This window comes from Rhineura floridana, chromosome 7 (genome assembly GCF_030035675.1).
Source record: "Rhineura floridana isolate rRhiFlo1 chromosome 7, rRhiFlo1.hap2, whole genome shotgun sequence".
NCBI classification, from domain to species: Eukaryota; Metazoa; Chordata; class Lepidosauria; order Squamata; family Rhineuridae; genus Rhineura; species Rhineura floridana.
Window position 1 is genome coordinate 88,660,158 of NC_084486.1, and position 15,269 is coordinate 88,675,426.

At 42.9% G+C, this 15,269-nt stretch overlaps 1 protein-coding gene across 1 annotated transcript in view; it reads right to left on the minus strand.

Moving 5' to 3' along the window:
• LOC133389172 (cytochrome c oxidase assembly protein COX15 homolog) overlaps positions 1 to 15,269 on the minus strand; it is a 24,478-nt gene continuing 9,209 nt past the window's right edge. The window contains exons 3-9 of the mRNA XM_061636331.1: positions 6,838 to 6,960; positions 6,438 to 6,624; positions 5,844 to 6,011; positions 4,638 to 4,719; positions 4,198 to 4,352; positions 1,311 to 1,424; positions 1 to 751 (exon numbers count right to left, since the gene is read on the minus strand). Of these exons, the coding sequence (XP_061492315.1) occupies positions 620 to 751; positions 1,311 to 1,424; positions 4,198 to 4,352; positions 4,638 to 4,719; positions 5,844 to 6,011; positions 6,438 to 6,624; positions 6,838 to 6,960 (961 nt within the window). The 3' untranslated portion in view covers positions 1 to 619. The remainder of the gene's footprint in view (positions 752 to 1,310; positions 1,425 to 4,197; positions 4,353 to 4,637; positions 4,720 to 5,843; positions 6,012 to 6,437; positions 6,625 to 6,837; positions 6,961 to 15,269) is intronic.

Consider the following 15,269-nt stretch of genomic DNA (forward strand, 5'->3'; position numbering starts at 1 on the left):
TTGTAAAAGGCTTGCTGAAAATCTTTATTATTAAATAAGTAAAGGGCTGATTCTTCTCCATGGTTAAACTGTAGTACACATTTGAATATTGAAACATGTACTGCATTAACAAAGTTCCACTCTAAACCTGGAACATTCTGCTACAGAGAATCCAGGAAACTATACCTCCTGCCCCCATCCCGCAATGCTGTCTTGAAACATCTACTTTCCAGTTTATCCAAAATCCTAGGCCCATTCACCCAATAATCCTATACTAATCTCATTGTCTCTATCCATCCTACACAGACTGCCAAGGTAGAAACACCACTGAGATTAGTTCATGGCTGCAGCCCCAGACAGATGGCATAGCAGGACCTGAGGCACACCTCAAACAACCATCACTCTTGTCACAGAGACAGTCCTTTCAACCTCACACCTTAACCAATGGACAGCACTTCATGTTCACCAAGTTTCACAACAAAGTACTTCAGCTCATGAAGCTAATGTGCCACTCAGCACAGTCCTTATCTTCTGTTCAAATTCAGGCTTTTCAGGTAGAGGAGCTTACAACACACGGAACAAGGCAGCATTCTTGAACCCTCAGTACCAGCAAAGAGGCTGGCTAAATAAGAGAGCAGAACTATTTAGGGATCCGCCTAAGTTCATGCATCAGCCACAGTGCTACACTGAGCAACGCCAATGAACCTGATTGATGAGTGGCTGCTAAAGGAGTTGGGACATACAGGAGAAGTGTACCGATGCCCAGGCTGACCTGCAGAGGAGCAAGAATGAAATGAAGTATCAGAAGTATATCACCAGTATACCTGCAATGTAGAAATATCTGTGTGCATACCCTGCATCGTTTTCTCATCACTCAGAGAATTATATGTAAGTAAGTCTGTGGATTATTATGTGCTCTCTCACACACAAACACCCTTATCCCAACTGTAAATAATCTGCTACTAGAGAGGACAGTTGCTGTTGTGCTCCAGGATAAAATGCTTGTGAAGCTGTTCTCAGAGTTCCTTCTTTGTCTTCTCAATTTAAACCCAGAAGGCAGAAAAGCAGCAAGGATGGACAGCCACCATAGCTGTCCATGCAGCAGCAATATTCTCCCCTATGGTTTTAAAAGGCAAAAAGAAAGGGCTGTGCAGTGCTGTGGTCCCCATTAAGTCCAGTTTTAAATGCCTGAGACAGGCATCCAAGATAGCATCATCGGGGACAAGAACATAGGCAGCTGGAAGGAGAGGGAAGTGTGCCGCTCAAATCAAAGGACACTACTTGCTGGTAAGTGGCAATTAAATGGGTGTGTTAAAGGACAGAGTCAATACCTGGAGGTATGCAACAGCCAGTAAGGAAGCAACTGCCATTCTCGTCCTCTGTGGGAGAGGAATCTTCCTAGAAAACAAGTACAGGCCCGTGATGGCTGCAACAGAGGAGACTCCCTAAAAGAAAAAGGAGAAAAGTATCCGGTGAGAGATGAGAACACACCTTGACAACAAGAGGTTTAGAAACATGGAGTTGGAAGGGATCTTGAAAGGTCATCTAGTCCAACTCCAAGCCGATGCAGGAAACTCACTACTACAGCATCTCTGATGGGTGGCCATCCAGCCTCTGTTTAAAAAGCTCTGAAGAAGAGACAACCACCTTCCGGGGCCGTCTCTTCTTCTGTTGAACAGCTTGTACCGTCAGGACACTCTTCCTAATGTTTAGACTACATTGTTTTCCTTGTAACTTGAACCCACTTATTTGGGTCCTACCCACTGGAGCAACAAAAAACATATTTGTTCCATTATCTATGTGATAACTCTTCAAATATTACAAGACTGTTATCCTATCACCTCTTAACTGGCTCTTCTCCAGGCTAAACATGCCATGCTCCTTCAGTCTTTCTTCACAGGGCCTCAAGTCCACTCACCATCTCTGGTACCCTCCTCTGGACATGCTCCAGTTTACATCAATAAACTGTAGTGCCCAGACCTAGGTACAGTCTCCAGGTGAGGTCCGACCAAAGCAGAATAGAGCAGTACCATTACTTCTTGTGATCGGGACATAATATTTCTCTTGATGCAACACAGAATTGTATGAGTCTTTTAGCCCTCACATGACGCCGCTGACTCATGTTTAGTTTGTGATCTACCAAAATCCAAAATCCTTTACACCTGTGTTGCTGTCAAGCCAGATGTCACCTATCCTTTATTTGTACAAATGAGTCTTCCTATCAAAATTTGTAACATCGCCTGTTGAAATTAATTTTGATAGTTTAGGCTTAGTACTCCATTCTGTCAAGATCATCTTTAGCTATCTTTTTCATTTCAGTGTCATCTGCAAATATGATGAGCATCCTCTCCACAACTTCATTCAAGTCATTTATAAAGATGTTGAGTAACACTGGGCCCAGGACTGAACCCTTTGGAACATCACTTATCCCTTCTTCCAAGGTTGGTGAGGACCCATTGATTGGCACTCGTTAGGTACAGGCTCATCAACCAGCTACAAACCTAACAGCAGCATTGTAAAGCTCACATTTAGCAGCTGAAACAAAGATATACTATGTCTACAGTGTTCCCGATTTCCTGAGGCTAGTAACTATTCATGTTAGCCTGGTAAGATTTGTTCTCAAGAAACGCATACAGGCTCTTTATGAACACAACATTCCACCCCCCAAACTCACAGACTGAATGCTTAGTGATCTGTTATAGAACTTTTACATGTATCAACATCAAGATGTCTGGTCAGGAGTTGACTGGATCCTCTTTTTCCTCCTCTTTAAAGATGGGGGTGTTTGCCCACCTCTTATCTCACAGCACTTTACCTGTTCTCTGAGAATTTTAAAAAAATTATAGACAGAAGCTCCAAGACTACATATGCACTTTCTCTTAGTATCCTAGGATGCAATAAGTTAGGCCCCCAAAACTTGAATTTATTTAGAGTGGCTAGGTGCTCTCATTGAACTTCCAAGATCTGAACAGGGTGGTTCATGACAGATGCTCTTGGAAGACACTGATTCATAGGGTCGCCATAAGTCATAATCGACTTGACGGCACATAACAACAGGTGCTCTCATAACACCTCTTCACCTATCTTGGGCTGCAACTCCTTCCCCTTTATCATTTGATCTATTTTTACCAGGTCAAGAACATTTTCCCTTGTGGGAAAAGACTGAGACAGCGTAGGAGTTGAGCAGCTCTGCCTTCTCTTTGTCACCCACTAACATTTATCCATGTTCTCTTCACAGTGAACCTACCACTGCTTTGTTCATCCTCTGGCTCCAAACATATTAAAAATACCCATTATTTTCAACATCTTGTGCAAGCCTAAGCTCATTCTGAGCTTTAGCTCTCTTGACACTTTCCCTGCAAGCTCTGGGTACTCCTTTGTATTTGTCCTTGACAGTGTTCCCCCTTCCCCTCCTTCCACCTCTATCCATGTCTTTCTTAAATCTGAGCTCATCAGAAAACTGCTTATGCAGCAACCCTGGTTTCTTGAGATGCCTCCCACTTTTCTTGCTCACTATAATGATTTGTGACTGTGCCTTCAATATTTTGCTGTTCAGAAACTCCCACCCTTCTTGAACTCCCTTCTTTTCAAGTTATTTCTACCCATGAGATTCCACCCAGTATTTCTTTAAACTTCTTGAAATCAGCTTTGCTAAAGACCAGGGTGCACATTTGACTATGTACAGGCTTAGAAGACATCATTACGCAAAAGGAACAGTCTTACAAGAGGGAGATGGGACTAACATTAGTCACACAGATCCACACTTTACACAAACGCCCTATCGTCTCCTAGATACGTCAGTAACTGGCTCAAATACTGACTCCAGCAGTTCTCCAGCGCAAATTGGTAACCTCTATTTAGCTTCCCTTTTATGATCCCACTATCCTTCTCACAGCTTGAATTTTCAAATACTCATGTGGTTCTCCAAGGCTTATGGTCACATTCATAATAATAAATGCATGTTTTCAGGAAGTACAGTTGAGCCATCATTCTTACAGTCTGAAGTGAAAATGACTTTCCCTAGCTCTACTACCCAAAAACCTTTAACTGAAGACAGCAGGGACTGAAACTAGTACCTTAGGCATGCAAGTGCTCTTCTCTGAGCTATGGGCCCTACCTTCCCACGATGCCAGCTACTCTGTCACCTGGAATGAACCAAAGAGGAGCAAACTAATTAAAAGGAGTGTCAGCTAAGAGCACAAAGAGGAAGGCACGTACCAGAATCCTGTGATCAAACTGCACAGTTGTGGGATTTTCAAATATGTTCTTCAGCATTGGGGAAAAGGCAAGGAGATCATCAGGGATCCAGCGTTCCCCCATCTTGGGGAAGGAGTTGTACACAAGGCCAGCATCCAGTCCTGCCACAAATGCTCCTACCGTTTCAGAGGAGAGAGTGTCATACCTGGAAGTATGCATGTAATAGGACTAGCCACCTGAGGGCTAAAAATCATCATGGTGAGAGTTTAGGTTCCTTCCCCCACAAGGCCAAGAGCAGTTCCCACCTATGTTGTCTGACCTGCAGGAGAAAGCATTTAAGCACCTTGGAACTGGAAAAGGCTTGAACCTCCCAATGGGATCTGAAGCAAGCCCCCATGGATCATGATGTTTCTTGCCCCTTGGAAGAAAGAGATCAGTGCAACAGTGAAAGGGACATTTACCTGAGAGGGCAGTGAGAAAGATGAGACCTGATGTTCCATGAGCAAATCTTCTTAGGCATAGGAGTTGGCGGGTTTCAGGTAACTGTTTAAACAGAAGCAGGGGGAAGATCACAGGGATATGCAATGACCTTATGTGCAAAGTGGTGCCTCACAGGCTCAACATATACACACACCTCCAACAGACTCCTGACCAAAAATGAACTTTTTTGTTTCACTGTCAACATCTAATGCAGCACTGATAGCTAAGAGCTTCTGCTCTTCTCACTCCAGTACTGTGCTGCATAGCTTTTAATCGGCACAGCTTACATCCAATTATATTTAACAGTGAATCCAAATCTACCAAATTTTATAGAAATCATTAGGAGTTTTTAGTAGCAGCCAGATGGTGCCTGCATGCTTGATTCAATCCTACTGCCAAGCCACCATATTCTTGATACCAGATCCACAGGCTCCAGAGGCATTTTCTTCCCAGATGCGTAGGGCAAGGCAGCATAGCAGTTTCTTCTGTTGCATCAGCCCTATAATTTATTAAAGGATTTACTGAAGGATAGGGCATCAGTACAACTGGAAAACTGTAGCAGACTGAAGATATGAATTAGCTCCATACCAGGCTGAATTCTCCTCAGCCTGCATTTCTCTTGCCATGCTTTCGTAAATATCTACCCCCTCAAGAGGCCATCCTGGCCAGCGAGCTATGAGGGTGCTATGCTGTATGGGCTCGCCTTTCTTTGCTTTGTATGTTATACTCCAAAATCGTGAGTAGCATAAGAGGATTTGAAACTCTGCCTGAAGGGATGCCTGGGAAATGGCAATAGCAGGGTCACTGCTGGCTGATGGAATGAGAGTGCTGGGCTATTGTTTTGCATGATATGTATATGTAATGATACAGGGGTGTGTGCAGGGTGTGTGTGCCTGCCACTATGAGTTCATTGGCTCCCTCTATGTTCAGGCAACATGGGAGTGTCACTGGGTAGGCTTTGGTGGTGTTTCCAGGAATACATAGGTCCTTGCTTTCTCTATGCCATTTCCCCCCTGGTTTTGTAGTTTTCCTCTCCCCTCCTGGACAGACCACATATGGGAGATGGATGGCACAACTGCCTGCACAGTGGCAGTGTATCTCCCTCTGCAAGAGCAATTGGTGTATAAGATTGCTCTGCCCACCTAGAATTCAAGACATGGTCTCTGTCTGCCTCACTTTTCACATACCTTGTGCTGTGGCAACAGCAATGAGAGCCCAGTCCACAGGCTGTAGCAGTAAAGAACAAGTGCAGAGCCCAGATGTGCAGCTAAACGGTACTGACTGACCCGTGGGATATCATGAGAGTCTGGCTTCTCCTCTAATCCACTTTTTACCATGTACCAGCCCAACAGGCCCTGCCAAAACCAAAACAGAACAGAGATGTGAAACAAAACCTATTTCTATCCTTGTTCATCTATACACTCCTTGCCCAAGGAACTAAGATCTAACAACACCAAAGCAGAGATCCATGATACTTTTACTATCCCATCTTCCATCACACCTTTTCAGGAAAGGACATTCTGTATCTCTCAGCAAGATGAACAAACAGAAGAAATAACCCTTCACATCCTGGCTCCTTTTCCCCGGTGGCACAGCTACTTGAAGAGGCACCACTGGATGTTTCTGCTGGACATCTGAACATCAGAGTCCTAGCATCACATACAAATCAGCTCCCGCAGCTTGCAAAGAATCAGTGCCCTGCATGTTCCATCTCAGTTCCCTTGGGCACAGTCATTTAATGATTCATTTAACAATTTCAAGGTTCTGAAGGTTTTTCCCACCTGGAAGCAGACAAGCCCACAGAGGGCAATGACACGACCCTTCAGGGACCGGTTCAGGTAGCCCTTCCTCCAGAAGTAGGCTGCTGGAAGGATGTAAGCCAGCCCCACAAGCCGTCCCCACATTCGGTGTGAATACTCCATATACCAGATGAATTTGAACTCCATCAGCGTCATGTCACGGTTCAGGCTGTTAGATTTAGAGAGAAGGTTTATAAAACAACAATAGACCCAGCAACAAGGTGTAGTCATTCATTTCCCTCTTTCCATGACATTTTCTCTCAAGTGGCATTCAAAATGCCCATTTTTCTCACCTGCTTTTTGCTAGATTAGTAGCATAAAAGTCTCTCCCCCCCCCAATTAAAATTTAGTCTCTAGGGCCGTTTGCTCAACTCACACTTACATTTTAAATTCTGGGTACTGCTGGTACTTTTGGAATTCTGCTTCCCACTCCTGCTGTGTCTGAGGAGGCTTCATCTCCCGCACCAGGTGCCAGTCAACCATTGAAAGCCCAGACTCTGTCAGCCTGAGAAGGATAGCACAGTAAGGATACACCACTGAGGGAAGCTACTTTCAACATGGGATGTGATGCAGTGTGTGTGCAGACGCGCGCATGTGTGTCCATCTGACTGTCTAGAAAAGAAAAATGAAACCACAATGGTAAAATTCAAACAGTGGAGTGGAGACAAAGGGAGAATGCAGATGCGTTTACCCACAAACCTACCAGCAATCAATAAAATGCATAAGACATGTACATATAATCAGACCTTTTTAATTCTGAAATAGTCTAAATTAACTACCATACCTCAAAGGGTTATTGTGAAAGTAACAAGGGAAAGATGAAACATGTATACTACTCTGAGCTCACTGGAGGAAAAGTGGGATAAAAGTGTAACAACTAAATGTTTTGTACTTATGAATCACTAATGTGTTAAATATACTCCTCCACACATAACTATACAACAAATGTACTGTGAGAAAATCCTGCCTTAAATAATCTTAACCTGAATATCACTGTTAAAGCGTATTAAGGGGAAAACAAATTACACGGATAGTCATCTTCACTGTTGCAAGGTGGTTTCATCTAATGACGTTACATGGGAAACAAAGCAGGCCTGTGAGAACAGGCATGACTTGAGAGAATTACACAAATTAACGGGAGGCCCCTCCGTGGCGCAGAATGGTAAGCGGTGGTAACGCAGCTGTGATGTTCCTATATTAATGTATATATGGTAAGTGTTGTTGTTTAGAAGATACATGGTAAGTGGAGTGAAAGAGGGGGAGTGAATGGGCAGTAGAATGCGAGATGATTGGCTGAGTGTTTAAAATGGCTGAACGTATAAAAGGAAGAGTGAGAGTGGAATCTGGGGGGGAGAAGAGAACTGAGTGGGTTGCTTGGTGGGGTTTAGAGAGTTGTTTGCCAGGAGGGAGGTGGAGTTCGGATTAGTATTGAGTAAAACCATATGCTTATGTGCCTTAAGAAGAAATCTTGTTAATCTTGTTAGCTTTGTTATCTGTAATAAATACTTAATTTGGTTTACCAAAGGCCTGATCCTTGGCTGGGGTTTCACAGACCAGAAGGGAGGGTAAGGTAATGACCAAGGCTGAAGGGGAACTGTAACAAATGGTGGCAGCGGTGAAGAGAATAACAATACCAGTATTCAGAGTCTCTGGGAATACTAGTATTGGGACGTTACTGGTGGTTGCCTAGCAGGGGAATCTGTTGAGATCTGTGCTAGAGCGGGGAGAGAAACAATAAAAAAGGACAGTCCGGACTGGTGGAGTCCCTGGTGGTGCCTAGTGACAGGCAGTAGCCACGCGCAGGTAGGAACCTGACAGGGAGAGCCAGGGAAGGGCGTCACAGGTGGTGTCAGTAGTGGTGGGATACGAACAACAGAGAATCCAGATACGAATACTAGAGAATCCAGAACAGTGGTGTGGCAAACAGAAATAACAAAACAAGATTACTTGTGAGAGTGACTGGCAAAGAGTGTGTGGCAAAGAGTGAGTGAACTCAAACACCATGGCTGAATATATAAAAATGAAAAGAGAGGAGCTGGTGGAGAAGTGCATAACATTCAATTTACCTCACGAGGGTAAAGGGGTAGATGAATTGAGGGTATCACTTATAGGATTTGCAACTGCCCAGCAAAAACAACCTGTCAGGGAAGAGACCCCAGAAGGATATTTAAGCAATCCCACTTATATAGAGTACTTGAGAGAGAAGTTAAGATGGGAGGCTAAGGAAAAAGACAAGCAGAGGGAGTTGGAAGCTGAGAGATTGAGGATGGAAGCTGAGAGATTGAGGATGGAAGGTGCAGAGAAGGACAAACAGAGAGAGTTGGAAGCTGAGAGATTGAGGATGGAGGCTGAGGAAAAAGACAAGCAGAGGGAGTTGGAAACTGAGAGATTGAGGATGGAAACTGAGAGAATGAGAGTGGATGCGGAGATACAAGGGGAAAGATTAAAATTGGAAAGAGAGAAGTTTCATTCTGATGAAACAAGAAAGGACAGAGATGGAGCAAAAATAAAAATTACTCCAAAGGACTTTGCTGTCTATGAGCCTGGTCAAGATCCTCAAATTTACCTCAGCACCTTTGAAAAAGCAGCTCAGTTGTGGGGGCTACCTGAAGATAAATACATGCAGTATTTATCAAACCTGATTAAAGGGGAATTGGCTGACTTCCCAGGAGGATCCCTACGCCTGTGCAGCCTCTGAGACGGGCTCCCGTCTTGGATGAAACTTATCCAGTTTAAATTCAGTCAGAAGGCTCTTTTCTGACTGGGAATAATTTCTTCCGGTTAAAGAAGAAACGTGAGCTTTCCCACATTAGCTTTGTTTTGATTGTTGGAGTCTGGAATTCGTCAGAATTGTCTGTCTTCCAGCAGCTCAGACAGAGCGAGGATTTTTATGCTAGCTCAGCTGGATAAGTGACCCGTTTTTTTTTATACGGATTAACAGGCAAACATCCTCCTGTCTACATTCATCATTTTCTTATCTATACAGCTAAAGAGATTTGTCAAAGTAACAGCAATTGAGATAACCTAGGTGAGGTAAGACTTTCCTTTTTTTGTTCGCGGAGCTAGGGGGGAAGAAAATATAAATAGCTTATCTTTTTTTTTTTTATTGCAAAAAGCTGACATGGAAAATGGCATTCTAAAGATTACAACGGGCGAGAGATTTCTGATTGGAGGAGATAAGAAATCTTTTTGATCTATGGCTGGGACTATTTTTCCTGATCTACTTTTTTTTTTCACGAATCTGCTCATTCTCTCTGCTACTAGCTATTTCGACGCTGTGAACTAAAGCTGTTCTTACACTTTCAGGCAGATAAGAGATAAGGGCTGTCTAGCGTGTGACGTTAGTTTGTTGGAAAAATTAACTCCTTTGTAACTGGTTAAAGAAATAAGCTGCTCTTTGTTTGGGACATTGAAAATTGAAGGAGTTTTGTTCCTTTGGCTTTAAGAATGACAATTAAGAAGACCATGGATGTACAAGAAGGGACTTTATCTCTAGACATGTTTCAGAAAATAATGAATGGGATTAACTCAATAAAACAAGAACTGAGAAATAATAGACAAGCGTGGAGAATTGAATTTTACGAAATGAGACAGGAGCTGAAAGAAACTCAGGATTCTATGAGAAAGGAGAATAAAGATAGATCTGGAAAACAAAAAAAAGATGAAAGAGAAATTAAAGGCAAGGTTCAAACTATGGAGACTGGCTTAATTATGGACATGAAAAAAGATTTGGATTTCCTGGCTGTGATGGATCCTGGAGACAAATATTAGTTTGGAATTCAGCGCTGTCCCTGAAGGAATTGAAGAGATTGGAGATAAAGATATTATCGGTTCAAAAAAATTCTTGGACTGGAAGGATCTGATGGAACTTGAAATGGAGAAAGTTAACAGAATTAATCCCTGTCTTGTGTCAATGGAAAAACCTTCAAGAGATGTACTAGTGTATCATGTGGAAAAGAGGAACAGAGATGCGGCTTTGCAACAATACTTCAGTGATACGTTTGGATTTGATGGCAAGAAAATATCTGTGATGGAGGAAATTCCTATCAGACTTTTATTATATGACTATGACAGCAAGATTTTTGGGTGCGTAAAGATGGAAGATGGAAGATGGACCCAATATGGATAATGACAGAAGAGCGATTTAAAATCACTGGACTTAGTAGATTTGATGAGTTGGATTAATTGGCATGTTTATTTAGAAAAAAAAAAATGATTGACATATATCTCAAGGATTGGAAACTTCTCTTTGACTTTTTGTGGAAGATTAAAATGATATGATGTTAATGAGATTTGAAACCAACTAAGATAACTGTTGGAGGAAGGTGATTTTATAATCTATTAAGAGATAGGTCTGTTACATATTATAGATTTATAGTTGAATTATAGTGTTTTGAAATTACTGGATTTAGTAGATTTGATGAGCTGGATTAATTGGCATGTTTATTTAGAAAAAAATTGATTGATATATATCTCAAGGATTGGAAACTTCTCTTTGACTTTTTGTGGAATATTAAAATGATATGATGTTAATGAGATTTGAAACCAACTAAGATAACCGCTGGAGGAAGGTGATTTTATAATCTATTAAGAGATAGGTTTGTTATATATTATAGATTTATAGCTGAACTATAACAAATCGGAAGTCAATATTTTTATATATATGTATTTTTTTTGTATTGTATTAGTTATTGATTTGTGTTGTTTTCTTTTTGTATTATTTTGGTTTTGAAAATTAGAATAAAAATTAATTGAAGAAAAAAAAAGGGGGAATTGGCTGAGGTATACCAATATTTCCCCTCAGACTGGCCCGTCACCTATGCTGAATTCAAAGAAGCAGTGTTTAAAAGATTCAGACTGGGGCCTGATTATTTTAGAAAGCTTTTCAGAAACTGCCAGATACAGACAGGGAGGTCTTTCGTGGAGCTGGGGGCAAAACTGATGGACATATTTGGGAAATGGCTGACAAGTGCAAAAGCTCAGTCTGTGGAGGAGGTGAAAAACCTCATGATATTGGATCAATTATACCATCAGTTACCACCAGAAATAAGGCTCCTGGTCAAAGACCGTTCCCCTACATCGGTGCAGGAGGCCGCAGAGATGGCGGATCACTTCGCCTCCAACAGAACTGGCTGGGTGGGGAAAACATCAAGAGATTTTAAACCCAGACCATATAATGCTGGCAGAAGGGATGTGGTACCACAGCGAGTGAGTCCTCCAGTAAAATCTGAAGGGCACAGGACACCCCAGAGTGGATCTGTGTACCCTAAAAGTGAGGAGAAATTATGCTACAAATGTGGTAGACCGGGGCACCTACGTTTTCAATGTGAGGTTGCCAACCCCATTAGTAATCCTGCTCAGACAAGGACAGTGAAAACAGAGCCCAAGGCTTTAGAAACAGCGAAAAAGGTTCAGTTCTGCCAGATAAACTGGACAGAAGTAACAGACCTTGATTCAAGTCTGAGAGAGGAAGTGAGTGTACAAGGGGCAAATTATTGGGCATTGCTTGATACTGGTGCCGCTCAGACATTACTGAGGCCAGATTTAATAAAATCTGAGGTAATATTACCTCAGGAAACTGTGACTATCCAAGGAGTGAGGGGTCAACCAGAAAGTTTGCCTGTGGCCCTGGTGGATATGACTTGGAGAGGCCGAGAGGGCCGATATAAAGTAGGCATTAATGCCCAGCAACAAGAACCAGTAATACTGGGAAGGGATGTAATGGGCGCCCAAGGAAAGATCTATGTAGTGACCAGACAGCAACTTGGCAGAGAAAAAGAAGCCATATTAAGGGGGGCTGAAACAAACAGGGTGGAATCTGTTAACCAGCCTCAGGTCACCATAGCAACCACTAGCAGGCCTGCTGAAGGAGACAAACTGTATCAAGTGGTCTCTGATAATGATGAGGCAGATCAATTCAGGGAAGAGCTGCAAAAAGATATAAGTTTGAAGCAGATAAAGGAACAAGCTCTGACCCAACAGATTCCTTTCACTGACAAACTGAGGAATCAAGTTGTGTGTGAGAATGGGATTTTATATAGACTGTGGATGCCTGCTGAGAGAAAGGATGAATGTGAACCAGTGAAGCAATTAATAGTACCTAGCAAATACAGAACCAGATTGCTAGAGGTAGCCCACGATGTCCCATGTGCAGGACATCTGGGAATAAAAAAGACCAAGAGGAGATTGGCTGCACACTATTATTGGCCAAACATCTCCAAAGATGTAAAACAACATTGTCTATCTTGTGGAATATGCCAAAAGGTGGGAAAAAGTGGAGTAAAGACTAAGGCACCCTTAAAGCCCCTTCCTATAATTGGACAACCCTTTTATAGAGTGGGAATAGATTTGGTGGGCCCTTTTTCCAAACCCACAAGGCATGTCAAGAAATATCTAGTGGTGGTGGTGGATTTTGCCACCAGGTACCCAGACGCAGAAGCACTAAGATCCGTGGAAGCCCCTGTAGTGGCAGAGGCTTTATTAAAAATCTTTATGAGGCTGGGTTTCCCTCATGAAGTGCTGACGGATCAAGGCAGTGTATTCATGGGAGAAGTGATGCAATGTATGTGGAAATGTTGTGGTCTAAAACATCTAAAGACCACTACTTACCATCCCGCCACTAATGGGTTAACAGAGAGATTCAATGGCGTTTTGAAGGGCATGATCAGAAGCTATGTTCAAGATCACCCACAAGACTGGGATGAACGGTTGGGATGCTTCTTATTTGCATACAGAGAAGTCCCTCAGGAGTCAACAGGCTTCTCACCCTTTGAACTCATGTTCACTAGAAAAGTGAGGGGACCTTTGGAACTATTAAAAAATTCATGGGAAGGAACCCTGGGAGAGTACAAAACATCTGTAGTAGATTTTGTATTGGAATTCCGCAATAAATTAACATCAATGATGGAGGTGGTGGAAAAGAATTTGAGTCAAGCACAGGAGAAGCAACATTACTGGTATGACAGAACAGCCAGGGAACGTGTGTATGATGTGGGAGATATGGTTATGGCGTTCATACCCAGGAAACATGACAAATTACAGGCTAACTGGGAAGGACCATATACCATCAGAGAAAGGCTTGACACAGTGACGTATGTAATTACCACAGACCAATTAAACAAAAGCAAAGTGGTTCATGTAAATATGTTGAAGCCTTACCATACCAGGGATGCACAGGTGTTGCAAGTTACCTTATTCCCTGAGGGAAGTGGGCCTGAACTTCCAGATTTGGTACAGGAAAGCAAAGACAAAGGAGGGGTAGATCAAGTGGAATGGTCAGAGGAGGTGAAGGAGGAAGTAAAAGAGGAGATTCTGAGAGTTTTGAAAACCTATAGGAATCTCTTTAGCAACAAACCTGGCCGAACCAGTATAGTTATACATTCCATTGATACTGGAGATCATGCCCCAATCAGATCTGTTCCATACCGTGTGAATGGGAAAGTTTTGAATGAGATCAAAAAGGAGGTGGACGATATGCTGGAATTAGGAGTGATCAGGGAATCCATCAGTCCCTGGGCCTCAAGTATTGTCCTGGTTCCGAAAAAAGATGGAACGACAAGGTTTTGCATTGATTATCGGCTAATCAATAAAATCACGGTCCCAGATGCGTATCCTATGCCTAGGGTAGACGGAATGTTAGAGTTATTGGGGGCAGCAACCATTATCTCTACACTAGATCTCTGTAAAGGATTTTGGCAAATGGAACTAGACGAGCAATCCAGAGCCAAAACTGCCTTCAGTACACCAGATGGGTTATATGAGTTTGTGACCTTACCCATGGGACTAAGGAATTCACCAAGTTCATTTCAGAGGCTAATCAATACTGTGTTGCGAGGCATGTCAGATTTTGCAGTGGCCTATATCGATGACGTGGCCATTTTTAGCAAGTCGGTGCCTGAGCATGTCCAACACCTGACAACAATATTGGAGGCCTTAAGAAAAGCAGGCCTCACAATAAAAGCTAAGAAATGCCAGTTTGGACTAAAGGAAGTAATCTATTTAGGACATAAGGTGGGGAGTGGGAAAATCACCCCCTTATGGAGCAAGGTGGAGGCAATACAAGCGTGGCCGATCCCCTTAACCAAAAAACAAGTAAGGGCATTTCTGGGTGTGGCTGGATTTTATAGGAAGTTTGTGAGAAATTTTGGGGAAATAGCAACCCCCTTGCATGAATTAACAAAGAAGAAGTGTTCTGAGCGTGTGGTATGGACGGATGAATGTCAGAAGGCTTTTGATCTACTGAAGCAAGCCTTGTGCCAAGGACCCATATTAATAGCACCAGACTATGAGAAACCATTCATCGTGGCTACAGATGCGTCGGACCTGGCGCTGGGAGTCGTCTTGCTACAGGAGAGAGAAGGCACCAGACATCCAGTGGCGTACCTGAGTCGCAAGCTGACGCCGAGGGAGAAAAACTATTCGTCGGTCCAGAAGGAGTGCCTAGCGGTCGTGTGGGGACTGAACAAGTTGCGCCCATACATGTGGGGATGAAGATTCACAGTGACTACGGATCATCGGGCCTTGTTATGGTTGCAGACTATGAAAAACCATAACACTATGCTGCAGAGGTGGTCCCGGGCCCTACAGGACTATCAGGTGGACTTCCAGTTCATAAAAGGCAAGGACAATGTACTGGCCGATGGACTTTCCAGGCAAGTGGCTGGGACTGCAGTAACGTGACCAGACAGAGGAACAAAGAAAGACATTTTCCCCATAGAGACTTTTATTTGTTAACGCGACGTATAAATCCTGGAACAGGAATAATACTCTGCTGTTGTTTAAGGGGGGGGAATGTGATGTTCCTATATTAATGTA